This window comes from Neodiprion fabricii, chromosome 4, assembly GCF_021155785.1.
Source record: "Neodiprion fabricii isolate iyNeoFabr1 chromosome 4, iyNeoFabr1.1, whole genome shotgun sequence".
In the NCBI taxonomy this organism is placed as follows: Eukaryota; Metazoa; Arthropoda; class Insecta; order Hymenoptera; family Diprionidae; genus Neodiprion; species Neodiprion fabricii.
Genome location: NC_060242.1, coordinates 17496314 through 17523983, shown reverse-complemented (window position 1 = coordinate 17523983; position 27670 = coordinate 17496314). Strand labels below are relative to the sequence as shown.

Genomic DNA, 27670 nt, shown 5'->3' with positions numbered 1-27670 from the left:
TAACGATATCAAAAATGATTTCCATTTACGAGTAACATTATATACAATTGAAGATCCCAATAAAACTATTGAATAATTACGATTGAGATAGGTTTTCATTTTCCATTTTAGGTACTTATATTCTGCACTTAAGATTATGTAATCTATTTATAAAAAAATAGTATTAGTATTTAACTAACAGGTATACAGTTGCGTACACTCTCGTTCATCATTATGCTGGCATTTCGTTCACTTACACAGTATTCACAATACTTAAATGCTGTAGTTTAATGACCAATCACTGTTCACAGATGTACATAATTAATAATTACTTAAACACTTACTTACACACTCAGAGAAAAAAAAAATAATATTACTGTATATTACACTTCACGTTGTATTTCAACCCCGTCATTTCGATTTCACCTTCTCTTTTCAGAGAAAATGTCGTTTTATTTACATCTAAAATGTAATCTGGAAAACGTATCGTTCCACCCTTTTAAAGCCAGGGATGCCACGACGGATCCATTCTACACAAATTGTCATGACTATTAGCTGCGGCAACTAAAGTTCCGACCTTACTGTCGGTACCGTCAAAATTGGCAAGAGAATTGAGTCGCGTTACTATCGCCGTAACAGCTCGAGTAACCATAGTGATGAGCAGTTCTCCCTTCATGTCTTGGGGCGCTTGAGACGCGTTCTCAGCATCCTCCTGCTTCTTGCTATGTTCGGCAATTACCTCGTCACGTAAAATGGCTCGCAAAATGGTATGAACCTTGAACGATGGCTGAACCAAACATCGAGCGGTCGCAATGGCGCTGGCGGTGAGCGGACCGGAAACACCTGAGAGAAGGAAACCAAAAGTGAATTAAATGGTAAATAGTATACTTGGGAATGGTCAAAGACGATGGTAATCAGGTAATGCATACCGGTGCTTGTCAAAAACTCAAGAATGTTGGGTGTTAGACGGAAAGGCACAGGTCTGTTAGCGTCAAGTTCTCCGGAGATATCGTCGACGTCGAATTTAAAGTAAGCGACGTTTATCAGACCTGAATCCTGATGAACGTATGTCATGTCGGGGTTTAGCCGCGTCAGGTGAAGAACGTACTCGGCGAAGCAGGCGAGCGATAGCTGCAGCGTGAACTGAAAATTCCAAGAGAAAGAACCACGTGAGATAGCGATCGTTCAAAGATCACGACGCCACTACCCAAAATTCCCTGTACTGTACCATTTTTCTGAAGGTCCAGTAGTCGGTTGCTGTTGGAAACCTCTTCACCGCCCAGTCACGGAGCATGGTTCTAGCTACCATTGTGGTTTGAACTTCCTTCAATATGTCCCTGAGAACTTGGTGGCTAGCCTGAGCCCCCCTGGCCTGCACAGTAGCGAGTCTTTCATAATACCTGGCGATGGGGGCATCGTGTTCGATTCCGAGTTTGGCGCAGCCCTGTTTGTAAATGTCGAGGAGCGATATGGAGGCTGGATTATCTTCGACAAGCCGCATCTGCGGCGATACTGCGATCACTCTCGGTACAGTGAAGTGGAGGAACCTTCGGGAGGTTTCTTTCTGCTTTGCAAGGTAGTGATTTAGCATTCTCAGCAGCTGCAGAACCCGCTCCTCTCGCCTCGCGTCTCCCAATCCAGCGTCGTTCACGACTAGATAAGGATAAAGGCGGCCGTTGTGACCCCGAATTCGCAGACGGCGGGCTGCTGTGTTGTGACGTTGAACAACTTCGACTCGAGGCATGAAACGAGCGACTCGTACATAATAATGAGAATGCTGCAGAAAACAATGAGTAATAAGAAAGAGAATAATAACTGGAGCAAGAGTGTCGGATCGCTGATCAACCATACCTTGGGCAATAAGAATTCTCCGGGCAACTCGACCTCCGCTGTTTTCAAGCTGAAGTTACTGAGGAATCTGCATTTCTCTTCGATCAAAAATGACCTATAAAAATGAAAAATGTAAGTTGGTGAGCAAATTTTATGGAACCCATTTATATATATATATATATTGTACACGTACTTTGGCAGTTGCTTAGTCTTTCCCTCAAGTATTTTTATCCACTTCTTCAATTTGCTAATCAGGTTGTGAAGAAGTCTAGCACCGGGTACGGTGAAGTCAAAGTCACTCGTAAACTGACCCTTCATCGTCTGGAATACTGGATCTTGAACAGTAGCCTGTGCTCTGCGGGCCAAGGACTCGGAAGCGGCAGATCCAAAGGTGTTGTTGACATTTTGAGAAGAGGAAATATTTTCTGCAATGATGATTGGGTGATATTATCACGTAAAACATTACGATAGTAATTAGCTAACAGCTGAATTCAACTCACCAATACCAATTCCAAATGTGGAAACGAGTTTTTTGACGAAATTAAGAGTATGAGGTGTTATCGTTGCCTCGCTAACCGCACCACGATTCTCAAACGCAATTGCATAGCACTTGGCCAGTCCCTGTCTAAGCTGTCTGAGCACCTCTTCGTACCATGTCTCTCTGAACCAAACCATCTTAAAGAAGACAAAGTGATAAAAACTCAAATATTCGCTGTGAAATGAAAACAGAGACTATTGAAACAATTTTTTACCTGATCTACAATCCCCTCAAGACTGGAGAGGATCGTCGGATGAATGTCCCGCTGCATGTGCATGATCTTCGAACACCTCCACATGGGCGGAGTTGCTCTGATGGGTGCAGTTTCCGGTGCAGATTGGTGGGCCGAAGCACCGGCAGCGTTTCTTCCTTCAGTACCGTCGTGAGATTTCCCAGCTGCGAGTTCTGCACTTTTGTATCTTTCCCGTTGTTCGATTTTCAGAGTCAAGTAGAGTGTTCTTATCGAGAAGTAAACAGCTTGGGGAAACATTCGTCCCACTTGACTGAGCAAGGTTAGTATGACGTTACCCTCGTGCCTGACGAGGCACATGAGTAGTTGAGGTATCCAGGGGAGCCACTGAATAGGTGGCACCCCAACCGCATACTTGTCAACAGCCTCCATCAAGGAGCATTTGTCATCGTCGTAAGTTAACAGCCATAAAACTTTGGCCAGGTATTTCCTGGACTTGGACTCGTTCTGATGTCTGCACGCGTGAAGGAAACACGTTATCGCGCTTACGCCAATAGATATTTGTCTAGCGTCACGTGTGAAAATGTGCTCAAGGTAGTCACCCCATAAAGCCCAAGCCTTCACCAAGGTATCATGGAGTTGGACTGCGGCTGAGAAGGCTTTGTTCGCGTCGTCCGATCGGCCAATTTGTGAAAGAAGCATACCTTTCAGAGCGTAAAATTCGGCAGTCATCTCCTTCGTGAAGTACTTGAGGTTCGTCGATTCGATGACTTCCAATCCTTCCTGCAGTTCGTTTTTTCCAGTGATAGAAGCCATCTGTAGATAACACTTGACCTGCTGTCTTATTTTCTGGAAGCAATCGACTATAGGAACACTCGGTATCGTGTATATTCTGGAGAGGGAGTCAAGACACACACCGGAGAGATTATGTTTCCTCGCAATTTTGCCAAAGTGGATAATTGCCTGAGCCGATGCGTGGACACCCAGCATGGAATGATTAGTTGTCTGATCCTGCTGGGAGTCGTAGTGGTTAGAAATGAAGGTATAGTGATGTTGCCTCCAGGTGAATATGTCAGACCAGTGACTCAAATCGTCAGCGATCACAGGTAGACGATTCCGCCAAGTTTTAACGACAGCTTTCATGTCATGTAAGGATGAAGTTCGGCCGTGTAAGAGACCTTGATGAATCTGCATCGCTTCCTGTAGCTCCATGATTTGTTGCGCTGCTTGAAGAAGGGGAAGATGAATGTGACTGACGATGTGGGGAAGCCGTCGCCATTCCCTCATACAAAGCCCGGATGCTAGTTCAACGTACCGCTCGACAGCGCTGAGGTGTTGATCCTCGCCATGACAGATGGCTAAGAAGCCACGATACAAGTTCACTTTCCAAGCCATTTCCTTTGGGCAGTTATGCTCGACCTGGGCAAGTGCTTCCTTCATCATCGACCAGTTTGGTATTCGCCACGAGCTTTCGAGTATGAGGAAAGGATTCTTTTCAGCCTTTTTACTCCCGTAGTCGAGGAGCAGATCCCACTGGTTCAACTCTTTGGCGCATCGTATCCAATGCTGGTCCCAGAGTATAGCTTCACGCTGGGTCTTGAACGGGGCTGGCGTCGCCACGTAGTCCTGCTTGAACTTCGTCATGGCGACATCGTAGGCATTTTGAGCCTGCTCGAAGAAACCTTGCTGCTCCAGAGCGGTTGCCTGGAGGGTCTCCTTGTAGTGAGCATGCTTCTGCCAAAGTCCGGACCACATGTCCTCCTCGCACAAAAGCGAATACATGTCTGACAGCGAATCGAGGATTTCGGCGTGAGGACTATTGTCCGGTTCGAAATCATAGCAGTCTGATTCTCTCTTATTTTTAAACTGATTATTACCATTGTCAAAGGCCATCTGTTCCAAACTTAGCGTCATTCGGTGCCAAAGATTGTGCGACCGACCCAAGTACTTCATCAGCGCTGGTCTTATGGGAACCGGCGGGTCGCAGTGCGACATTGCCTCGACAAAGGTGGCAATAGCGCTGGGATGACAGTCCTTCTGAATAACGTGAGTGCCGCTGCATATGAAAGGGACCATCTCGGCAATTAGAGTGTTGTGCTGGTGCTCGTCAAGAATGCTCCACAATCTTGGGAAGGTGTCAAGCCAGACGCGTTCCGCCAAATTTGTATCCATGTGGCAAAGCTGGGCTGTTGCAACAAGTAGTTGTTCTGTACGGATCTTCCTTGACTCTTCGAGGAACTCCCCTTGCTTGGCGATTGACTGCTGAAGCGTAGCTTTTCTGACTGACGTGATTTCTTCCGTCACGATAGCCGGATCGCCACCGGACAGATCCATATCCAATATTTCGTCCTTAACATCGTTAGTTTCGTAAATATCGCGAGGTTCCTCCTTCACCGATGTATAAATTACGAAATTTTTGTGCTCCTCACTATCGGCCATGTTGATTACAGACGTGATACTGGGTAGCAGAGTATCCTCGTTCGCTAACTGTACTTGAGTCGTTGTACTGGCGGTAACTATCAGCAATTCTATGCACTGCTTTATCCAGTAATGTGGTCCCATCGCGTCCCAGCTCTGGCTGCAAACGATGTAAAGTAATCTGTCATGCAAGCGTCTCCGCATTGAGCCGTCAAATACTTGGAAGAATTTCGCCCTTATGTGAGGCTGGATACAGCGCAAACCGGACAAAAACGCGGGCTCGAGTTTCGATGTCAATTCAGATGACTTGAGCGTTTCATCACGGTAAACGTAGTTCACCAGCTCAAGGAACTGTCCATTAAGCTCGAGATCATCAGGGAATCTTTTTTCAACGTACTGCATCATCTTAACGAGCAATATCGACTTTTCTCTCAAGCTAGGCGCCTGATTCATCGCGATTGGATTTTTATTTTTCATCCATTCTTCCAGCATCTTTGTTATCGCTTTCATCACTTTGATATCCTGAGTTTTTTCTATCAAACCGACGAGTATCGAGCCAACGAATGATTTTCGCATTTCTACCCCCATAACGACGACTCTATTTTTAACCAAGTCGAGACTAAGTATAAGCAGTTCGCTGCCAACCGGGTTAGCCTCTGGCTGAGCGGGATGAAGGTGATCCTTGGCCATCCTGTGAAGGACCTTCATAAACGGGGTTATCAGACGGTCGATATAACTCTGATTGTTGGTGCAGGCTGCCTTGAGCATCATCAGTGTACCGAACAACGAGCTCGGAGCGGCAGACGGGTTTTTATCGTAAGCAGCCAACCCGTCGAATATAAACTTGCCGACTGTCGTGTAAAGCGTGTCAAGCTCTTCGTACTTGGATGCGACAGTCGACGAGGTTGGTTCGGTTGGAAAAATGGTCATCAAGCGAGACAAGAGTCCGTGGACCAATCGAATGACCTTGGTATTGCTGCTCGCAATGCATGCGCCCAAACCTCTCTGCAAGGGTTTACAGCTCGACAGTATTTGTTCTCTCTTCATAACGCCAAGGAGCAGAGTCATCAGCTCCAAGGCAGTGCATATGTTTCCATAATTTGGCTGAGCGTTGTCAACACTCGCGAATACTTTGTCTAACCACGATAGTTTCAAGTCGCAGGTTTGTGGCCACACGTCAGGTTTCAGTGCCATTTTGAGCAGCGTTACACAGCGTCTGGATAGCTGTTCACCTGGGTTACCCGGCGTCGTTGTAGCGTCGTTCACCTGACACGCCAGACGTAACAAGAAGTTCAACACTGCATCAGCATGAGCTCTTTCAATGGGCTTTGTCGCCCCGGGTTCTATCTTCGGTGTTATCAAAGGCAATGTGGCGGAGCTTGTCGTCGCCTGAACAGCCAGACGCTTTGTCCCACTCGCGTCATCCGTCGATGGGCGTTTTACAGCACCCGTCATCGTTCCGGTACCGCCGGTCTCCACGTTCTCAGCTTCATCCTTGATACGGTGTAACTCCCACTTAATTATAACCTCGGCTAATTCGACGGCCAATCGTCTGTGCTCGATGGTAGCTGTCGGGCTGAATCCGAGCCTCTGAATCGAGTTCACCATGTGCTGTACCAGTTGATGCCTTACCGGGTAATAGACTTTGTAGTGGCGCACAACCAACTGCAAAATATGGAAAAGTTGCTGCATGGAATGTCCCTCTTCAACGATTATCTTTTTTGTCCAATGCGTCAGCATCGTGTTACCATCTTCCATCCTAACTGGCATCGCGGGTGTAAGTATTTCCAGTGCTTGCCTAACGACGTTTCTCGCTTCCACAGCATGCGCCTTTAGAAGGCTATGAAACACTTGGAGCACGATACGTTTGTGAATTGCAAATTTCGCTATGATATGACTCAGTAGCAGGTGACCGTGGTACCTCGTCGCTGGATCGACGCAATTTTTACCGAGAAGACACGGCCAGGCAAATGTCATAAGCCGACGAAGCTTGGTGCCCTGCTTTTTGTTCGATACGTCATGGATATGCTGTGAGACTTGTTCGACAAGAAGGCAGGAGAACTGAAGTAAGGAAATGCGCACGCAGTCCGCAAATCCGAACGGATTGTCAGGATCAATTATTTTACTGATAAACACAGAGACGACGTTCTCTGGATTGTCTTGGTACGGCATTGGAGCACTTCCAACAAGTTTGAGTCCCTCTCCACGCTCGAAGCTGGTGGCAAAGCATGGTATAATAATGAGCTGCAAAACCTTGGCTTTCAACTCTTGAGACATATTGTTGGTTGGGAAATGTTCGACAAATCTAAAGAACGCGTTCCTTTTCCACTCAACGGTGTATTCCTGGGCAACAGTGTTCTCCAAAAAGTCCCTGAGGAACTGGAAGTCCGGTACAAATCTGTCACAGGTTGCTCTGAGTAGTTGGAACAGAAGGTCAATGTCGTTCGGCCGATGTCCGAAGTAATGCAATAATATTTTTACAATTAGCTTTGGCTCTTTCCAGTGCCAAAAATCAACGCTGTCAACTTTTTTGTGAAGCGCCTGATATTCGTCATTGCACCAGATTTGCTTCAGCGCAGCAACGAGCTGTCCCTGAGTCGAGAACCATTGTTCGTCAAATTTAATTAAAATAGATATAATCCGCACCGCCTGATGTTGCAGCTCGCTTTTTTCCGCCGCGGTTAGGCTGGAATTTGTTTGCGAGTGGGCCAACAGCATGGTCGTCAGTCTAGCTGTGCTGTTGCGAAGAACATCTCTGAACGGTTTTCCATCCTTGTGCTTGATCAGGAACTCCAGATACCTGCTCCATTGTTGATCCTTTATATTATTGTCGTGCAAAAACAGGTTCAAGGTTTCGGCTGGATATCTGAGCAGGAATTTCATCAGAGGAACTCTGAATGGACTGGACGCCTCGACGAGAAGTGATTTTTCCGTCTGTAAAACAAGTCTGCAGAGGACGTCTATAAACTTCGGTGTAGCTGCAGGTATCTGATGGAATATACTGATAATGATTGCGATTTTCTGCTCGCTTTCGCCAGACTTTGAAACGCCCTTGCGAGCTTGAATAGCGTTTTCAAGCAGTTTCTTAAGGTGCTGAAGCAGCTGTTCGCAAAGCGTGATGCTGAATGTGCTCGGAAAGAGTTGGGTAAGGTACGAAAGTCGCTTGACACAATTCAGACTGAGATTTCTATGATCGCCTAGAGTTAACAGCATCGGTCGCATAATCGCGTGAACGGACTCCATGTCAATTTGAAATCCAGCGATAAATTTCTTCATACACTCAAAGGCGGCTTCCTGCAACTCAGCGTTCGGTTTCTCCAGTGCTTTATAAAGCACGCCGAATATGTTCTCACGACAAGATACCACGTAGTGGCAAGCGGCCAGTGCCTTAAGCGCTGATTTTCTCAAAGGTATTAGATTCGAGACAGATTTGTAGCACGGAAGTTTGTTCAGATTCGCGTCCTCGGCTTCACTCAGTGCTAAAAGTTCCTTGAAGAAAACTTTGTGCTCCACAACCGTTAAATCGATGGTGAATAATCGCGGCTCAAGTGTTGTGCAGAAGGTATTACCGTCCATGAGACCGATCTGCGCGTTTGCCGGCTGATGTCGGAGCAGATGCTTCTTTGGCGGAATCATATCGGCCAAGACTTCTTTGTGCGGTTCCATTACTTCGGTGACAGTTTTGTTCTGAATTTCACCGAGTAGACGTAAGGATGCCATCGCCTGTTCGCGGACCATCGTGTGCGGCGATGTGACCTGTCTGACCAGCTCGTGAGTGACTTCGTAGAGGCTTTTGTTCTGAGATTCTGTGAGATCAGTGTTGCCATCTTGAATTCCAGGGTTTGCGCACACCCTGAGCATCTTCTCGAGGTTTCCCTTCGCCATATCAATAGCCCCGTTCGAAACTTCACCGGTTAAATCCATCATGACGAACATCAGGGCTTTGAGAAAGACGAATAAATGATCGAGTACCCACTTGGTCGCCATTCTCTCGTACAAAAACTTTATCGCCGTGCATCCTCCTAATTTCGCGTACCAGGCGCGCTCGTAACACAAAGAGCACATCCGCTCGGCCAAATATTCCATCAGTGGTAACTGGCAGGCTCGTTCCCTTGAGCCCAGGATATTCGTAGCAGTTTCAAGTATTAGTACAAGTGCAAGATTTCCCGGTTTGCACAGTTCCTTCTCCTCGTGTCCCATTATCACTGTCAATGCATCGATTAGTACCAACGGATCAAGCCCCTGAAGTCGGATTTGTTTCCCCATCAAACAAAACGGTCCAGCTTGCTGGGCGATAGCTACCATCGTGTAGTGTCTGACCAAGGCAACCATGTTACCCAAAACAGAGTGACGCAGTTCCTTTATCGCAGCTGCTACGAAGAGTCCGGTTAACGCGGTCTGGTGAACGTTCCTCGCCACGGTGTCGCTGCACTTGTACCGCGGACCTTGTTGTCGGGGTATTCTTCCCTCTTTGAAGCTTGGGTGCATAAACAATTTATACAGTGTCAGTTTGTCGTCGTCAAGTTTGAGAGATGCGGCCAAATAGCACCGTATCACTTCCCAGCACTGCCGCCTGTAGAAAGGATCAGTGGTATTAGATTTAAGTGCTGCAAATGCGGTTTCTATAGCTTTTTCGACTGGAAAATCGATCGGTTTAGCCGATTCGTGGAAGAAGGCAACGATAGCTGGCGAGTTTGTCTCCCTGTCGTTATACTCCAATTTCTGTGGTTCAATCATCATCTTTCGATTACCGCCACCAAATTTACCCAGAACTCTGAACGCCACGTGTGCTACTTGATCCGTCGGGTTTCTCAAGGTTCTCCACAGCGCTTGCATAAGGTCAGCTCTCACTGGCTGAATGTGCTCATACAAAAAGTCCGGCTGCAAATTATCCACACATAATTCAAGCGTCCTCAGACCTTGACTTACCAGCGTATGGCTGCCGTTTAGTGCCGAGACGAGCGGGTCCATCAGCATCGGTAGGTAAGGAAGCAGCGAGCTGAGCCGTACAGGAACCGTGAGACAGAGTTCGACGAAAAGATCTTTCATGTGCTGTTTATGCAGTCCAGACTGAAGCCTGTTCAATCCTTCGAGCAGATTGGGAAGCAGTGGTAGAAACTCCTGGTAAAGTAAATCATGTGAACCACCACCGATTGATCGGAAAAGCGCCCTGAGCAGTAGAAAATAGTTATAAGGTTCTTTGGCCGACATGGCAAGCTCCATTGAACGATTGACGATCTGATGAAGATGAGGCCTTAGCATATGTTCGTTTTCCGCCGGGAATAGTGACACGCTTCCAAAAACGAGCTTGAAAAGTCTCAAATAGAGGTTGCTCCTCTCAACATTTGACCCCATGTCGTCCATCCGCTCAAGCAGATACTCGACAAGGACGGTAGCAAATATCGGTGAAGTTGTAGGATTTGCCAGAAACGAGTTGCCGACTATCTGCAGGGCGCAGTTTTTAAATATCCTCTCAACCATGTAGTCAATGGTAGTGGAAAATATTTCCTGAAACGTTTGCGGGTTCATCATAGAAAATACACCGCTAAAATGCTCGAGTACTTCCTTTTCTTCTTTGGTTCTAACAGTTTGCGGTTGAGCCGGTCTGCCGGGTTGTGCGATAGCGCCAGCTGCCGGCGGTCCGATGGTGTAAATGTCAAGAGCCTGCAGCGCCCACTTGACCAGTCTGATGAAAACCAGAGTTTCCTTAGGCTGAAACTGTTTCGACTGTGGTACCTCGCCAGATTTACAATTAGCACAGCCCCAAGTGATTGTTTTAACACCGCAAACGAGAGTCTTGACCAGACTCCTATAATCTGCAACATTGTAGTTCATCGCCTGCGATGGGGGGAATCCAAACTTCGACTTTCCGGCGTCTTTGTCCTCCGCGTTAAGGTCCACAATGCTCGATTTGGTGTCCTCGGTCTTTGTCTCGTTCGCCAACGCCTGAAGCTGCTTGGTCTTGCCCAGTAGTACCGGCATCTGGAGTTTAGTTATAGTCTTGAACTTCAAAACGAAAACCTCTAGCATCCGCATCAACAGTTCTCTCCCCTGATTGCTGTTTTCAGCATCAGATCTCTGACGTATGCATTCAACCAAGTTAAGCAACAGCTTGCACGACATCGTCTGTATCGTGGTCGGCAGACTCTGATCGTGGACGTTTTTACTGAACAGGTGAACGGCTCTGGCCAGATCACTAAGGGGCAGAAGCTGTCTGACATGGTGGACGAGATCAGCCAGCGTCGAATAAGCCAACGGCCGGAGGGACTCGTGAGTCGTCCAACCGTGACCCAGGAGAACGTCCTCATCAAAGAGGCGTTCCATGTGGGGAACGAACTTGTTCCTCAAATCAGTTGCGAGAATGTGCCTGGCAGCTATAAGCAGTTCTTTTCGCAGATGCGCCACTTCCATTGGACACAGGGTGAGTAGTCCCAGCATGCCTTTCACCATCATCGCACTGTGTTGAGATACTACGTCCTGGTAAATTCTTATTATATATGCGAGAAACGAGAGCGTCTTTATCTGGGCGCCCATGAAATCGACGAATACTTCCTTGTTGAAGCCAGGCGATGCTCTGTGCTGGAGGCTCGGTTGAAGCGTTATTGTTGTCATTATCAGCGGTATGAAATCCGACACGTCCTGATGGACGTTCTGCTTGTATATTTGGTACATCAATACCACAATTATCGGCAATTCTTGAAGTACTTTTAAAGACAACACTGCCTTCGGTATTAGATTGTACTGGAAAAGAAAATATCATGATTTTCAGAGGCATTTGGTTCTATAAAAATATATCCTACAGAAAATATTCTCGAGAAATTTTATTTTGTAGAGTGCGATCCTACAAAACAAAAATCATACAGAGTGAGTACATACTAAAAGAGACCCTGTAGAATATTCTCTGTAGAACGTTTACACTGTACTTCAATTTCGTTCAAATATCAAGAGCGACAAAACCACAGTTAACTAGTGTTATTAATACTCACGGTGACAACGGTGCCGTCTGCAGCTTTCTCCCCGCACTGAATGGTGGTGATAGTAAATGTTTCAGTTAACAGGGCTTCAATGTTTATTTCGGACAAGTCCTTAACTTTGAGGGCTGGTCTAGGCTCAAATATATTCGGTAAATGTGTCGGAAGTTCACTGTATATCGATTTGACGAATTGTAAAAAATGTTGAATCTGTAAGGAGCGTAGATTAAAACATGTATACAATTAAATGTCATGATTTTTCATAGCGAGAAATTTCCAGACATTTTACATATCTGATCGGTATTACAATCGCTATGTTATTACCTCGGGATTAAAGGTGGGTCTGTACTGCTTGTGTAGCTCGATAATGATCCTCAGGCAAACCAGTATGTTCTCTTCGTTCTCAGTTTCCAACAGCTTCAGCATCAAGCTAAGTATCTGCTTAACGTACGTTCTGAGATACTCGTTCGTTGGCAGCCTGTGTATCATTTCTAATATGAGCTTCCGGACCTGCTGTATGTTGTACTCCGATATGAAATGCGGCTCTCCGTCTTGTAGGATTTTCAAAAATATTTTCATCAAATGGTCGAGGAATGCTGGGTACTGGGGCGAACACATGATCACCTAAAACAACCATATCGACATTCCATCAGCAAATCCTTTGGACGATTGTAAAACTTATCAACCAAGCTCACCTCAAAGTTTTCAGACAACTCTTGTGCTGCCTTAAGCTTCAGTTCGTCCTTTGAGCCAGGGTCAGCCAGCATGGTCACGTACGACCGATAGGTGTTCATCTGCATCGATGGATCCGGCGGAGCCATGGTGAGAGATTATTTATAAAGTATGTCACGATACTTTTATCAATTAACCGTTGCTAACAGTTCTTCACCCACGCGAAGAATCTGTAAAACCGAATCCATAATCAAAATTGATTATAAATTCACATCATTTTCCATCGTGCACATTCCCTCCCAGCATGCATACCTAGTCATTATCTGCATCAACGACATACACGTAATGAGATAAAAACTTTTGACAGCACCATAAATCACCCCGTTTTCAAATTGTTCAAACATTACCCTGCCAGCGTTGACGTTGACTCCTCCACTGACCCTGTTTGCATAATTTCAATACCCGTCATAATTTATTTTCCCATAAACCTACATAGAAACCTCCTCAACAAGCATCATTTTATCAATAACGATTCGCGGAATAGATAATTAACGGAGGTGCACGAGCTGCAATCCTATCGCTGAATTAATCTGCCTCGGTGGATAGCCGTGCAGTAATATATGTGTAGTTATATAACGCCGTAAACAACCCTTGGCAACGACTTTGTTGAATTCCTGCACATTCCCGAACCATCCCCGGTGTTATTCTGCGCGAGAATACTTGCCGCTGTCGAACTGTGTCGGAACATGAGACTCAAGGCAGAAAGTAATTACCAAGTTTGATCATCGTTACGAGAATTGTGACCCTCCGAGATACAAGGAACAGAATACCTATCATGAAAGTAACGCAAGTTTCTTATCGCCGCATCTGAATCATCATAATACAAGGAACAAGGAGTAATAATAACCGGATAGCAAAATGGATGAGAAAACGATCGACTCAATTTTTTCTGGATCTCTAAAATCCCTGCCGCCGGTGAGCTCGAAAATTGTCAGAATATTCACGAGCTCGACATTCACGGGTAAGTCTCAGACTCCACGCGCGTCGTTACCAGTAAAATTCCACCCAAGTATTTACTTTTTCTTCTAAATTTTGAAAAAACCTGTTCTCATACTTTATACTCGTAGATACGACTATGGAAAGAAATACGTTGATGGCACAGTGCTACCCGAAGCTGAAAGACTACTGTCGAGAAAAACATGGACTCGAGTTTCAGGTGAAAAAATAATTATCAAATTGTAAAAGTACTTCCAGTACGACATACGAAGACTGTAAGTTTTACACGCACATATGTACATGGTATACACTCACAGCCGTGACCTAGAAATTCGTGCAATTTCGACTGAGAATTGATTTTACTGATGGCTGGTACCTGCAGGTGCCAGGTACCAGAACAAAGAGGCGCTAAATATCACGTCTAAAACAGAGGTTACACAGTAAAATCGAATGAATACCCGATACCAAAATTAACGATTCCATTGCTAGGTGGTGGACATGAGATGGGGAGTCAGAGACGAAGCAACGGACGATCACATGACAACGGAACTCTGCATGAGGGAAATAGAAAATTGCCAGCGACTGTCCATGGGGCCGAATTTTGTGGTAGGAATTCGATGTAATGGTCATTGCCAAAATCAAGACTACATATTTAAACCCTCGTAGGTGTTCTTGGGTCAGAAATACGGGTACCGTCCAATACCCACCTACGTCTTGAGTTCTGAACTCGAGATGCTGAGAATGGAATTGGAAAGCCAAGGAATGGACGTGAACGTTTTGGACACTTGGTACAAGAAGGATAGCAACGCGGTGCCTCCGACAAGCGTGTTGCAACCGATATCGTCGATCTTGAAGAACTTTAACAACAAAGTACGCGACGTAAATTAAGCTGAAACAAGCAATGAGCACATTCACAAAGAACCCAAACAAGTGTAGTAATTTAGTGCTATTTCGTTGCTAAATATTTACGCTATCACCATTTTTTTAGCTGCATATATTTTTTTGAAAATGGTGCTTGTACTGACTTGATACTTGAGCTAATACGACCAGTCGAATTTTTTTTTCATGTTTAATCATGAGGTTGACGAAAGGAAACATCGGGGAAATATTCATTATTGTGCAATCTTAGAAAGACTTCAGCAAGTTGGCTTTTCAGAATATGAGTACGTTTTTTTTTAGGATGGTTTGGTTGACTAAATTTCAGACAATATGATGCTGCGGAATAACGATTTTTCACGAACATGCATGTAAAATCAGAAATATTCATTTTTTCAAAAATAGATGGCACAACGAAATTAAAAGTAAAGCAACAAATTACCAACGAAAGGGTACTAAATTTGGCCATCCTGACGAAACAAAAAAAATCGAGTGTTTGTGTTAGCTCAAGAATCAAGTCAGCACAATTACCATTTTCAAGAAAAATATGTCCAACAATAAAATCGGCACTACTGAAATTAATTAGCAACAAAGGAGCAGTAATATACTACCGGGTGTCCCATTTTAATCTTACATCTAAATTATCTCGAAAAATATTGCTCTGATCAAATTTTGTTTGAAACAAAAGTTTTAGAGTTCAAAGGGGGACGTTCAAAAAAAATTTTGTTGAAGGTCCCAAATTTACAATAGCGACGCTACGATGGCTGACATGGTTTTTTTTAAGGGAAACCTAACTTTTTTTTATGACAAAACAATGCATTGCATTGAAACTAACAACTTTTGTAAGAAACATTTTTCGATTCAGATTGTGGTTTTCATGTTGGAACTCCATTTTTGACTATTTAGCGCTGTCCGGAAGGTACCATACAAAACCCAAACAAACCCAAATAAACCCAAACGAACCCAAACAAACCCAAACAAACCCAAACAAACCCAAACAAACCCAAACAAACCCAAACATGGGTTTTGTATGGTACCTTCCGGACAGCGCTAAATAGTCAAAAATGGAGTTCCAACATGAAAACCACAATCTGAATCGAAAAATGTTTCTTACAAAAGTTGTTAGTTTCAATGCAATGCATTGTTTTGTCATAAAAAAAAGTTAGGTTTCCCTTAAAAAAAACCATGTCAGCCATCGTAGCGTCGCTATTGTAAATTTGGGACCTTCAACAAAATTGTTTTTGAACGTCCCCCTTTGAACTCTAAAACTTTTGTTTCAAACAAAATTTGATCAGAGCAATATTTTTCGAGATAATTTAGATGTAAGATTAAAATGGGACACCCGGTATACTGTTTAATACTGCTTTAACACTATATTGTTGTTTGTAATTCTGCGTGTTTTATTGTGTCAACTTAACAGACAGAATTACGGGCACAACCTATATTTGACAATAATCAAAGAATGTAAGTTCTTATATGCTTTTCCCCCTTGAAGAGAATCCCGAAACTACAACAGGAGGACCAGGCTATTTGGTGGGACACGATGACAAAGATGCAAAAGTTATTTCGAAAGGGAGCTCAGTCTCTCTACAACAGTGGAAAGTTCGACAAAGACACGATGCACAACTATTTCATGTCCGGTGAGGGTCGTTAATGGCTGGCCAAGTTATATTGGAGAAAAAACAAATGTCAACGACTTGATTGGTGCAGTCAATTCTATTTTCTATTCCCACTTTCAGTTACTGAGAGAGAGGTGATAAACGGTATCCTGAATGTGAAGAACACCAAAAACCACTGCCTGGCTTACGTCAGGTACATAAACAATATTAATCTCCAAAATTTAAGAAAAGCAGGCCTCTTCCTCGACATACTGAACAGAAGCTTGGACAACGAAGCATCGCGACTACTCGCCGACCTGAGAGACGAAAGATTACCAAACAAGATAGAGAGTGTGAATTTACAGAGGTTTGTGGATGTCGTGATTTACGTTTCTACCTATCTCCAAGACCGTGGTGAACTATTGTTTTGTAATATTGGCTTGAAGGTACACGGTCGAGTGGATCGGGAGGGAAGGTCTGGACCCGGAAACACACGGAGCATACTTACAACACTTCATAACTCACTTCTACCGAAACATAGTTAAACTGGTAGATCGGGCTATGCGAAAGGAGGACAGTTCGGCGCAGGGTCAAATAATAACGGAAATACTGCAGCACCTCCACGCGTGCAACAACTCCGTAAAGGTGGGATGAAATTTCGAAAAACGATATATTACATCACAGGACGTAGAGACAAAATCGGTAAATAAAAACCCACCCAACAATCCGTCGCAGGTATTTTACGGCAGAGAAGACACTCTGGAGAGAATAAAAGCGTACATGCTTGACGAGGGTGAAAAGCCGCTTGTCTTATACGGCGAAGGAGGTTGCGGTAAAACGTCTCTCCTGGCAAAGAGCGCAGGTTTAACACACACCACTTGGCTGGTGGGTAAGAAACCTATAAGCATAATCAGGTTCCTGGGGACCACGCCAGACAGCAGCGCGCTCACGCCGACCTTGATATCAATCTGCCAGCAGGTATTTACCTTATTCCACTATGCAATAGTTGTAATCTTCACCATTGAAATCCACGTGTGCACCGTTGCGCAGATATCGTACAACTTCATGCTACCCTTCGAAGACATTCCCGACGATTTGGTTCCCCTCACCGCCCACTTCAAGCACTTACTGACACTGGCTAGTCCTGAACAACCGATACTGCTGTTCTTGGACAGCGTTGATCAACTCACGGGAACCCAGGGAAACAAACTGTCGTGGCTACCGACCAGGTTGCCTCATAACTGCAAGGTAGGTGTTCCGCAACTATTGCACACGGAGAAGACGCGTCTCATGATAATTCGTAAACAATGATCATCAGATGATCCTGTCCTGCGCGGCGGAAGAAACGAACCCGACAATTTCACGGGACTATCATTTGTTGCGTAGAATGATAGACACGGAGGATAGTTTCATAGAGGTAACAGCGCTCGGAGAAGACCTGGCGATGGACGTGATAAGGTAAGTCGGCAGCACTTTCTGCAGTACGTTACTACGTCTTCATCGTTTTTGCAACGGGTGCATAGGATGTGGATGAAAACGGCGCACCGTGATCTGAACAACTACCAGTGGCGTCTGGTGGCGAACGCCATAGCGAAGTGTTCTTTACCAATATTCGTGAAGCTGGTATTCGCTGAGATATGCCGATGGAGAAGCTACACCAAACCGGCCGACACCCACCTCGCGAGTACAGTGATGGATAGCATAATGATGCTGTTTGAGAGGATAGAGAAACAGCACGGTAGAATTTTGGTCTTTCACGCGCTAGCCTACATCACCGCGGCGAAATCAGGCCTGTCCGAGTCTGAGCTTGAGGATCTTATTTCCCTCGACGACAAAGTACTCGACGACGTTTACCAGTACCATCTTCCACCGGTGAGGAGGATACCGCCACTTCTTTGGACTAGGATAAGAAACGACCTGCCCAACTACCTAAGCGAGAGAGAAGCTGACGGTGTCAGCGTAATGAACTGGTACCACAGGCAATTTCGAGACACGGCCAAGGAGAGGTACTTCAAAAACATGAATATGGCGATGTACTTTCACTCAATGATCGCTGACTACTACCTCGGTATATGGGGAGGCGGAAAACCGAAGCCTTTCAAATACACTGAGATACAGAGGCACAGGTACCGATACACAACTTCGTCATCATTTTCCATTCGAAAATCAAATTCGCAAGTACCTATCGCCCTTTTTCCAGATTCAACCTGACCGACAAAGAGGGTATCGCAGATCGAAAGGTGCCTGAACAGCCGCTGGCGTTTTACTCAAAGGAAGGAAAGCTCTCGAGATATAACTTGAGAAAGGTATAAACAACTGCCTTCCTTGTAGCTTGTAAACAGTCAGTTCTAACAACTTTCTTCTGTTCATTCTAGTTTGGCGAATTGCCATACCACTTGGTCAGAGCACGGAGATTCAAGGATCTATTCGAAAATGTCCTCTTCAACTATGAGTGGCTTCACGCGAAGCTGAGCTCCTGTCCTCTGCAGGCTGTATTATCGGACTTTGAAGACGCGTGCAATAATATCGACGATCAAAACCTGGTCAGGTGAGTAACTCCGCAAATCCCCGTATCAATCATTGTTCGTATCATCTCTTATCATCGATTTCTATAGAGAGTTGATGCTCGTCGCTGACGCACTGCGATTAGGAGGTGCTATTCTAGGCAATCATCCAGACATGTTGGCCCCGCAACTTGTGGGTCGGCTTCTTCCAGAGATAGGAGGTAACGTCAACGTCAAGATGTTGCTGATGGCGTGCGACAAGGATGGGGCCAAAGACTGCGCCTTGTTACCGCTCTACCATTGCCTCCACACCCCCGGCGGACCGTTGAAGGTAGACAATAAACACCCCCGACAAGCTCTCAAAAACTTGGGTTGATCAATCATTTTTTACTCCCTTTTTTCACGCAGTATTCTTTGGAGGGGCATCAATTCGCGGTTTTCGGTTTTTGCCTGACGTCGGACTTCCGATATATCGTCTCGATATCAAATCGATTCATAACATGGGACCTAAGCACCAGTGACATGACGAGAGACGTCAATCCAGGGATTGAGGGCATAATGCAGCAGCTGGTTCTGAGTCCAGACAACAGATACGCCGCCGCTTACACAAACAACAATCAGGTATCCTCAGAATTTTTTAACAAGAACCGAATCGATATTTTTTAATTTTTGCAATGTCACCCGTAGATCGTTGTTCTGAACACGTTGACCAGCGAGTTCGTCACGATAAGTAACCCTTTGCCAAACGAGGAGCCAGTATACGGCGTCCATCTGATGAACCAGTATGTATTCATATTCGGGCGAATGGGTTGGTGCAAGTTTGATCTGAGAGGAAATTTATTGGGCAATCACACGACACCCGAAGATTCCAATCAGTGGCAAATATTGCGTAAGATGATATTTGCTGGTTCACTTTGCTTCTTACTTTCAACTTTAAATCACGACTACCTTAAAACGCGGATGTATTCCCTTTTGGTTACAGATCTGGAGTACACTACGCTCAGCGAGTACAGGATAATATTCTGGTCAGGAAACTTGGAAGACTCAGCGATGCTCCTTCACGCGTATCGTTCGAAGGGAGCACTGGACCCGTTCGAGTTTCACAGGTAAAAAATAACTGTGCTCTATACTTTTCCTCTTCGATCTAGATAATAACAATAGACGCATTTTGGCCACAGCGCGATGGTGATGACCAGCGACAAGAAGACCCTCTACGCATGTTCAACGAAGAACGATTACCGCGTGACGAAATACATTTGCGAAAAGAGTTCCTCATACTGGGAAAAGGTTTGCGAAATGCCTCGCGCTCACAACGACGACGTCGAGTATCTACTCCAGCTGAAACTGGACCGTGACGAAGAGACGCTCCTCGGGACTTCGGGAAATGGCTTCGTCGTATGGTTCCTCGAGAGCAAAAGCGACGCTATCGTAATGATGCTACCGAACGGCATCAGGAACATAAGCACGCGGATGATGTGTTCGAATTCGATAATGATAAGTGGGACCAAGAATTACGCGGTGGCAGGAGTAAGGTGAAAAAAAAATAGTCTTAGCTTTTTCCATGTAAAACTCTTATCGTTGTCACTTATGCCATTCTCATACGCAGAAAAAATTTATACGTTTGGAGCCTCGAGACGTCGGCTCTCGTTAAAGTGCTCGACGCCCATTTCGCTAGGATAATTCAACTCGAACCGTTGACAATCGGTAATTGGAACAGCGTTATAACATCGAGTATAGACAGAAGCGTGAAGGTTTGGAATATCAACAATATATTCGAACAGGTTCACGTTATTGACAGACACGAGCTACAGATAGACTCGATCAGGTGACAATAATCTTCAACATCCCTCTGGCCCTAAATATTCACTTCAACCTATATAACATCATTTCAATACACCAACAGCCTTGCGGAGCACTGCAACTTGGCTGCTACAGTCACCAGAGGCTGCGTTGGGATTTGGAATCTCCAATCAGGACGTCTGATTTCCAAATTGGCTGACAGCCCACTGGGAGCGATAGTGACTCATGCCTGCATCACACACAATGGAAAGTGGGTAGACTATATATACCACTGTCAAAGATGTGATAATACCTTGGAAAAATTTTCAGGTATATCGTCTCCACCGAGTCTGGAAACGTTTTGATATGGAACAGAATAACAGAACAAGTCTTATTCAAGGAAGAGCAGCCAGGCGTACGCCAGCTTACGCTGATTCCTGAGACCAGCAAATTCCTAGCTGTATCAAGACCGAGCAATCCTCCGGGTGTTGAAAGCGTTAGAACAACGGCTACTCTTGTCGTCAGAAATATTCCAGGTAATCGAGAGCAGCGTGTAACCTATGTGAACCTAGCACCCGACTTGAAAAAACCTAACTATTTTTTGTTGATTCTTGTAGGTTTTTGGAGGTAGTTGTTTGTAGTAACAATGATTTCGGTTGTAGTAGCGCCAAAAAAAAAAAATATAAGGGGTTGAAAAAATGTCAGCACCCCATTTTGAAAAAAATCGAATTTATCGATGGTTTTCCGTACAGAATCGTTTGTAGTTGATTGTAGTGAAGATATTTTCGTTTGTAGTAAAAAGGAAAGAAAAATAGTTTGTTTTTTTTTCAGTTAGAATTTCTGTGGCCCTGCTGTCAACTAATGTTTCGGAATCTTTTGTATTTGCTTGTAGTACAATTTTTTTCGTTTAAAATTCCTCGAAAAAAATGGTACTACAAACAACTACAAACGATACTGAAGCGAGTAGGACGTTTGTAGTAAATTCCCAAGGAACTACAAACGAAAAAATCGGTACTTCAAACAACTACAAACGATTCTGAAGCGAGTAGGATGTTTGTAGTAAATTTCCAAGGAAATACAAACGAAAAAATCAGTACTACAAACAACTACAAACGTTTCCGAAGCGAGTAGGACGTTTGTAGTAAATTTTGGAGGAATTTTAAACGAAAAAAATTGTACTACAAACAACTGCAAAAGATTCCGAAACATTAGTTGACAGCAGGGCCACAGAAATTCTAGCTATAAAAAAAAAAATGTATTTTTCTTTCTTTTTTACTACAAAGTAAAATATCTTCACTACAATCAACTGCAAACGATTCTGTACGGAAAACTACCGACAAATTCGATTTTTTTCAAAATGGGGTGCAGACATTTTTTCAACCCCTTATATTTTTTTTTTGGCGCTACTACAAACGAAATCATTCTTACTACAAACAACTACCTACAAAAACCTACAAGAATCAACAAAAAAATAGTTAGGTTTTTTCAAGTCGGGTGCTAGGTTCACAAAGATCAGCGTGTAAAGTCTACTAAATCCAGTGTATAAGGAACCAAATTGAAACTAATTTTAAGTCTACTCAATAGATGGAAGAACAATGTTCTCGTTGGAATATCCAGTGAAAAGTCAAACAGGAGTACCGTTCAGACAAGCTGTTCTGACCTCGGATGGTGCGAACCTAGTCGTACCGGCAGCTGACAAAGGTAACCGAGACTGTGTGATTGTTTACAACGCAAAAACAGGGGTCCTGGTCAATAGAATACCGGTTAAAATACCGGGACTCAAAGACATAACAAGCATAGTACCAATGCCACACCGTGCGCATTGGGTTGGTATAATCGGCTCGGATAAAGGAAGCATCATGGACATAAACAAGAAGAAAATCATCAGATCGGTGCCCAAGTGGAGCGGGAATATCAGCAAGGATGGCAAACACACTTTATATGCTCCCAGCAGGTAAAAAATTTGTAGTTCAATTACCAATTCCTTATCTCGTGGCAGTTTATGTAATTTTTATTTTAAACAGGGGTGGTCTCGATCTCATCGAACTGAAGAAAGGAACTACCGTCAAGACCTACATACCAAAAGTTGCTGAGGGTGTTTTCACTGTCATTTCAATGTTCAACAGAACGGATGACTACGTACTCTACTATCACAGTGGTCGCAAAACAATTAGAGTATTCAGGTAAAGAAACCATTCAAAAGTAATAGTTCTGACAAATACATAACAAGATGATTTACTTCAACAATAAATAATGCTTTAATTCCATTTTTATTCCCACAGATCTTCAGACTGCGAGATGATAGCCAACTACAGAGTCCAAGCAGAATTGAGCGCAATCGACAGCACGTACGATGGAAAAAGCATAGTACTGGGGACCGTTGATGGATGTGTATCGGTGCTGGCAATCGCAGACCCGCAGAAACCAGAAATGAAGGATTACTTGTTGAACTTACCGTCGCGAGACGAGCAGGTGAAACGAGATGATAAAGAAAAGCGCATGTTTATTAGAGGTTATGAACGCGACGGAGAAAAAATTGCGAGATGAAGTTAGAATATACAAAAAGGTGTTATAATATTCGTCGCGAGATCGGAGATTGAGCAAGGGTGAAAATTCGGATTGAATCGTGGGTGAAATGAAGCGACATAACATAGTTACTAACCTTCTTCGGTATGATGACGCACGGCAGACCCTAACCTCGATCTCGGTAACTTCTTGCACATAGTTGAAAGTCTCTCGTACTTCCGAAACATTTCGTTCACACCTTCACAAGCGGATTCACATCGCACAACACAATTGTCTACTTTTCCGCACTATGTTTGTTTGTTTATTGAATATAAAAACGCAAATATACCGTACAGGCTCCGAACGCCGCGAAATTGTGCGACATAACTCGCACTCGCATCTTCCATCTGCTTCGTTCGCCTCCCGGCCATAGACTTATAACGATAGACTGAGCGTTCCTATAAGAGGCACTGACAATTACATATAAAGGACAGAGATATACCGGGAGTAGTGCTCTCGCTTTTCATTCGGCGTCATGGTGGAAGACAACGGAGCAGTGGTAGTGGAACAGCTATAGATATAGGCGCATAATTTCGCCTCATTCTCCTCTACCGCCTTCAAGCGGCTCATAAGCGCGGTCAGTCTATCTTTATAAGTCTATGCTCCCGGCCCAGTGGTGGCAACCCTCTGGTGGCGACAAGTCGTACTCGATGTGAAAATGAATCGTACTTTGAAATTTCAGGACCGTACAAAGATTTCGCGGAGTACATTTTTGTTCTTTATATTTTATGGTCGTACAATTGCCACAATGTTGCTTCTTTTCTCAAGGACCAGATAAGTTTCAACCACATTATTGTCAGTTTTACGTTAAAAAATATTTCACACTAACGCTAAAGGTTGTGAATTTTTCAATTACACGAAGCAGTTGCTGGAGACTTGGAGAATAATTGAACTAATATAACCAGGAATGTGAATTACTGAGACAGTTTATACTTCTGTACTTGATTCTTTTACAATATCAGAGGCTAGCCAAAAAATGACCTAAATTCCTAAAATTTTTCCATGACCGTACATTTAGCGTGCCCGTACAGGAGGCGAAATTACCGTACAAATACGGTCCTGACCGTACGGTCGGTAACTTTGTTCCGCCAAAGAGTATACTATGCGTATACATATATATATATGAAGACGCGCAACTCGAAATGAGATATATGTATATGTATATATATATATATATATATACATCTACATATACATATATACATATACATATATCTCATTTCGAGTTGCGCGTCTTCAAAACCGCGAAACGAAATTAAATTCAAATCATGTGTACAGCCAACCTGTATATTATTAATTATGTAATATTTACTTTCAGTGGAAAAAGAAGATGGAGAAGCAGCGAGCAGCGACAAAATTCAAGGCGGCGGCTAGAATAGCAAGGGTAACGCACGATCTAGTGCACGTTGTGAGGAAGAACAATGCATTTGTTGAGGAAAACGATGCGACTGATGAAGAGGCGGATCAGTAGGCTGCCTTACAATTATATGATTCGTACTCGTTGCATCTAGTTATTGGCAATGAGAATACCTGGCTTGTAGCAAAACTTATATTGGCGTGTTATGCCTGGTGCATAATTTTCAAGCTAAGAGTTGAGCATAGATAATATACATATTATTGGCAAACTGATAAATTATTATAATCGTTGATATATTGAGATGAATTTATAGACATTCATAAATTATATACAATATGCTAAGGGAAAGAAACGAAAATGCAATTGTAATTTTAAGACATGAAATACGGAATTTATAGTAATATTTATTTCTGTCTTTTAGCGAATATCGAATTTGTATAATTGTTTGTTTATTTTTTCATTTATTTATTCTAATTCTCTCTTTCACTTTCTCTCACTTTTTCACGCTTCCTTCAAACTTCAATATTTCAAATGTTTACACTTCGTAAATATTTTGCCATTCGCCTTGGTACATGTAATAACCTTGCATTTTAATAAGGATGACAAAGACGGCGACAACGGCTGATAACAATGTCGCAGGATATAACTCGGTGTAGCTGCGTAATTGAATCGATGATGTGGGTTCAGATCAATGCATTTGAAGAAACAAAATGTAGCGGAAAAAAAATATTCACAACAAAACAACCGTTCTGCAATACAAAGATACTATTTATAATTAATTTAAATTTTACGTGACAACACACTATATGCTCTCTTTCTCTTTAATAATGTTTTACAAATAAATATATATGTATATCTATATATATATTATCCAACAAAAAAAAATAACAAAAACTTCAGTTCCAGATTTTCTTATATGTATATTTGCATTAAGATTTCAGGAGAGACTCTTGATCGATCGCATTTTACTTCCACAAGACATTCACCCTGTGGTGAAACATTCTACTTAATTTTTTTTTTTTTTTACTGTTTAGCTAATTTGCAGAATTATTTCACTGTACATCGCTTGTTTATTTTCATCATTATTTGTCATTACTCTGAAGAAATAATGATTGGCAAGAAAGAAAAATAAAAATAGAATTACTGACATATCATTGTCATGATTATAACTGCTAGATGTTACCTAAGATCGATCGTAGTGAATTTAGTAATTTAAACTACCCGGATGTTTCTCCATTCGCATTTTATTTTCCATTTTGTTTGTTCACGTTTTAAAAAATCAATTCGTTTATAGCACAACAACCAGCTATCCGCGTATTGTTCGCATGCGCTTATTTTGAATCGTTCGTTTGCTTAGCTTTCAATTTTTCTGTAGAAGTTGCAGTCCTCTCGACTACTGCAAGCTGGCACTTTTCTGCGCAGTTTGTTGATGCGACTCAGCCACAGCAGAGTCTTTTACGTATTTTTCAACCTGTGGAAAAAAATGAGAAGTTATTAAAAGGCTAAACGGAGGTAAACGCTTCTCAACCCACGTACCACTTTTCTAACATGGGTATAAGCCTTTGATTCCTCATCGCCATGGATGTTTTCAAGTGTATAAGGAGGTGCGATGGTGACAGATTTCCAAACTATGATGTTTGGTCCACTCCACGTTATGTCTTGAATAGTTTTTGCTATCGCTATGAAGAGCTTCTGGCCGTCCGGTGAAACGCCGGCCTGCAGCGCTTTTACCATCCTCTTTTTCTCTTCGACATGATTTCGTACCCGCGTATTCAGCCTCCGGAGATTCAGACTCTGCGGGGGGTCGCCACCCGTCGGACTGACCTCTCGCTTCACTTGAACGTCCGACACAAGGGACAGATTCACTATATGGACGTCATTTAGAGACATTCTACCACACGTCGCTGGACATTCTGATTACATCCAAAGTTAAGGAAAAGTAGAAAGAAGTTTTCAGGTGAGAGAGAGCTTGCAAGTGAGTAGAGGTTGTTTCAACTTTTGAAAGAGCCTGACTCGTTTAAATCTACCTTAATATTTGCCTATTTTTGCAGAATCATACTTGAACTTGCTTCGAATGAATTGATGCAAGGTGAGATGTTGCAACCATTGCCGAAACGTTATAAATGTCACTACAACTTTAACGTTAACGAAACGCGCAACTGTATTCAAGAAACGCGTTTTCACCGTAATTAGGTTATATTTCGTGTTGATTTGTTTGAAAAGGTATGGACCAAACGTGGGATCACGCCCTGACAAGCATGACAAGACTAGTAATTTCTATTTAAGACATCCGCGTGCACGATAGAAAAACGCAGACGAGAATAACTTTGTGATCAAAAATGAAATGACAGTTCGAGTTCCGGCGGAAGTTTAAACGAGTTTTTAGGATTGTTTGATAGTAGAATTGACATGATATGAACATGAAATGTTTCGGGCAGAATTGAGTGTCATTTGGGAGAACGCCAAGGCGATGGGTTCATGTTAAACGTGGATGAAAAAATCCCATGTATCAGCACCGAAACTTCAACATGGCGTCGCATGGGGCAAACGCCGTCTAGCAAAGAGGTTATCTCAGTTTATATTCGTCGAATTCAGGAATGGCTGAGCTTGGAATAACGATATAGTATTGACTAGGTTGTTTTATGAAACGGGAACGCTGGAGGGCCGCGGAATAATAAACTAACTTCAGTCACGAACGCGATAAAAGGTGATAAAAATTGGTCTGTTATCTGGGCTGGTCAGTCCGGCGCACGCAAAGATTAAGATGACAAACAAATGGGTAGTAACCAAGAGGCGGCGATGTTTTTAGGCAAAAAGGATACTTAGTATAAGCATTTTTGTCTGTGGATCAAAGGCGAGGACTTCACCCTCGATCTCCTTGTTGTAACACGTTTTACATGCCACCGTACTACCGATGCTAAACCAGTCGCTGACGCCAGCCATTTTTCACCACACTCCTAACAAACGTGAATGTGAAACCGTCCCCCTCCGCCCCGCCGACGGTGCAACCGCAAGTCCTTGTCTTCTGCACGCACATGCACCGTGGCTGCGATTTACTTCGCTGGGCGAACGCTGCAGCGCGGCGGCAGAAGCGCGCCGATCCCCGTGTCATTGACCATGAAAAATTCAAGATGGGGTGGTGGACCAGCAAATCCGGTCTTTGCTATTGTGCTGCCACCGGCAATGTTTGAGTTTCCCGCAGCTCACGCGTGTCTGTCAAGTTGCCTGCCGCCTGTCACCACGGCGCAATTTAAAAAATCTTAGCAGTCACTTGATCTCGAAGTTACTTTGGAATATTTGACGTTATTCGTAATGAACTCATCATTTCACAACTGCAATTTTTTCATTGTTCAGATTTACTAATAAAGTACGAATATTTTCAATTTTTTTTTCTACT

At 43.6% G+C, this 27670-nt stretch overlaps 3 protein-coding genes across 3 annotated transcripts; 1 reads left to right on the top strand and 2 right to left on the bottom strand.

The window, feature by feature from the left end:
* On the bottom strand, nucleotides 1-23276 carry LOC124181357 (transformation/transcription domain-associated protein). Its single transcript, XM_046567857.1, has 11 exons — nucleotides 23014-23276; nucleotides 12622-12828; nucleotides 12251-12550; nucleotides 11942-12136; nucleotides 2562-11696; nucleotides 2310-2484; nucleotides 2003-2234; nucleotides 1831-1924; nucleotides 1208-1756; nucleotides 909-1122; nucleotides 1-822 (listed from the first exon to the last, which is right to left on the bottom strand). The coding sequence occupies exons 2-11, from the start codon at nucleotides 12745-12747 to the stop codon at nucleotides 479-481; spliced, it is 11364 nt and encodes a 3787-aa protein (XP_046423813.1). The 5' UTR covers nucleotides 12748-12828; nucleotides 23014-23276; the 3' UTR covers nucleotides 1-478.
* LOC124181362 (NACHT and WD repeat domain-containing protein 2) lies at nucleotides 13312-24984 on the top strand. Its single transcript, XM_046567865.1, has 25 exons — nucleotides 13312-13619; nucleotides 13726-13814; nucleotides 14084-14200; nucleotides 14261-14464; nucleotides 15966-16110; nucleotides 16210-16435; nucleotides 16515-16713; nucleotides 16804-17046; nucleotides 17119-17316; nucleotides 17387-17526; nucleotides 17592-18194; nucleotides 18269-18374; nucleotides 18444-18616; nucleotides 18684-18903; nucleotides 18981-19193; nucleotides 19260-19461; nucleotides 19555-19678; nucleotides 19751-20104; nucleotides 20179-20397; nucleotides 20476-20622; nucleotides 20682-20887; nucleotides 21936-22305; nucleotides 22376-22534; nucleotides 22634-22823; nucleotides 24235-24984. Exons 1-25 carry the CDS (start codon nucleotides 13517-13519, stop codon nucleotides 24385-24387), a joined length of 5103 nt encoding a protein of 1700 aa, XP_046423821.1. The 5' UTR covers nucleotides 13312-13516; the 3' UTR covers nucleotides 24388-24984.
* A 515-nt stretch (nucleotides 24985-25499) lies between these two features.
* On the bottom strand, nucleotides 25500-27346 carry LOC124181361 (protein LSM12 homolog). The gene is made up of 3 exons (XM_046567864.1): nucleotides 27096-27346; nucleotides 25810-26186; nucleotides 25500-25744 (listed from the first exon to the last, which is right to left on the bottom strand). The coding sequence occupies exons 1-3, from the start codon at nucleotides 27214-27216 to the stop codon at nucleotides 25667-25669; spliced, it is 576 nt and encodes a 191-aa protein (XP_046423820.1). The 5' UTR covers nucleotides 27217-27346; the 3' UTR covers nucleotides 25500-25666.
* Nucleotides 27347-27670: the final 324 nt, after the last annotated feature.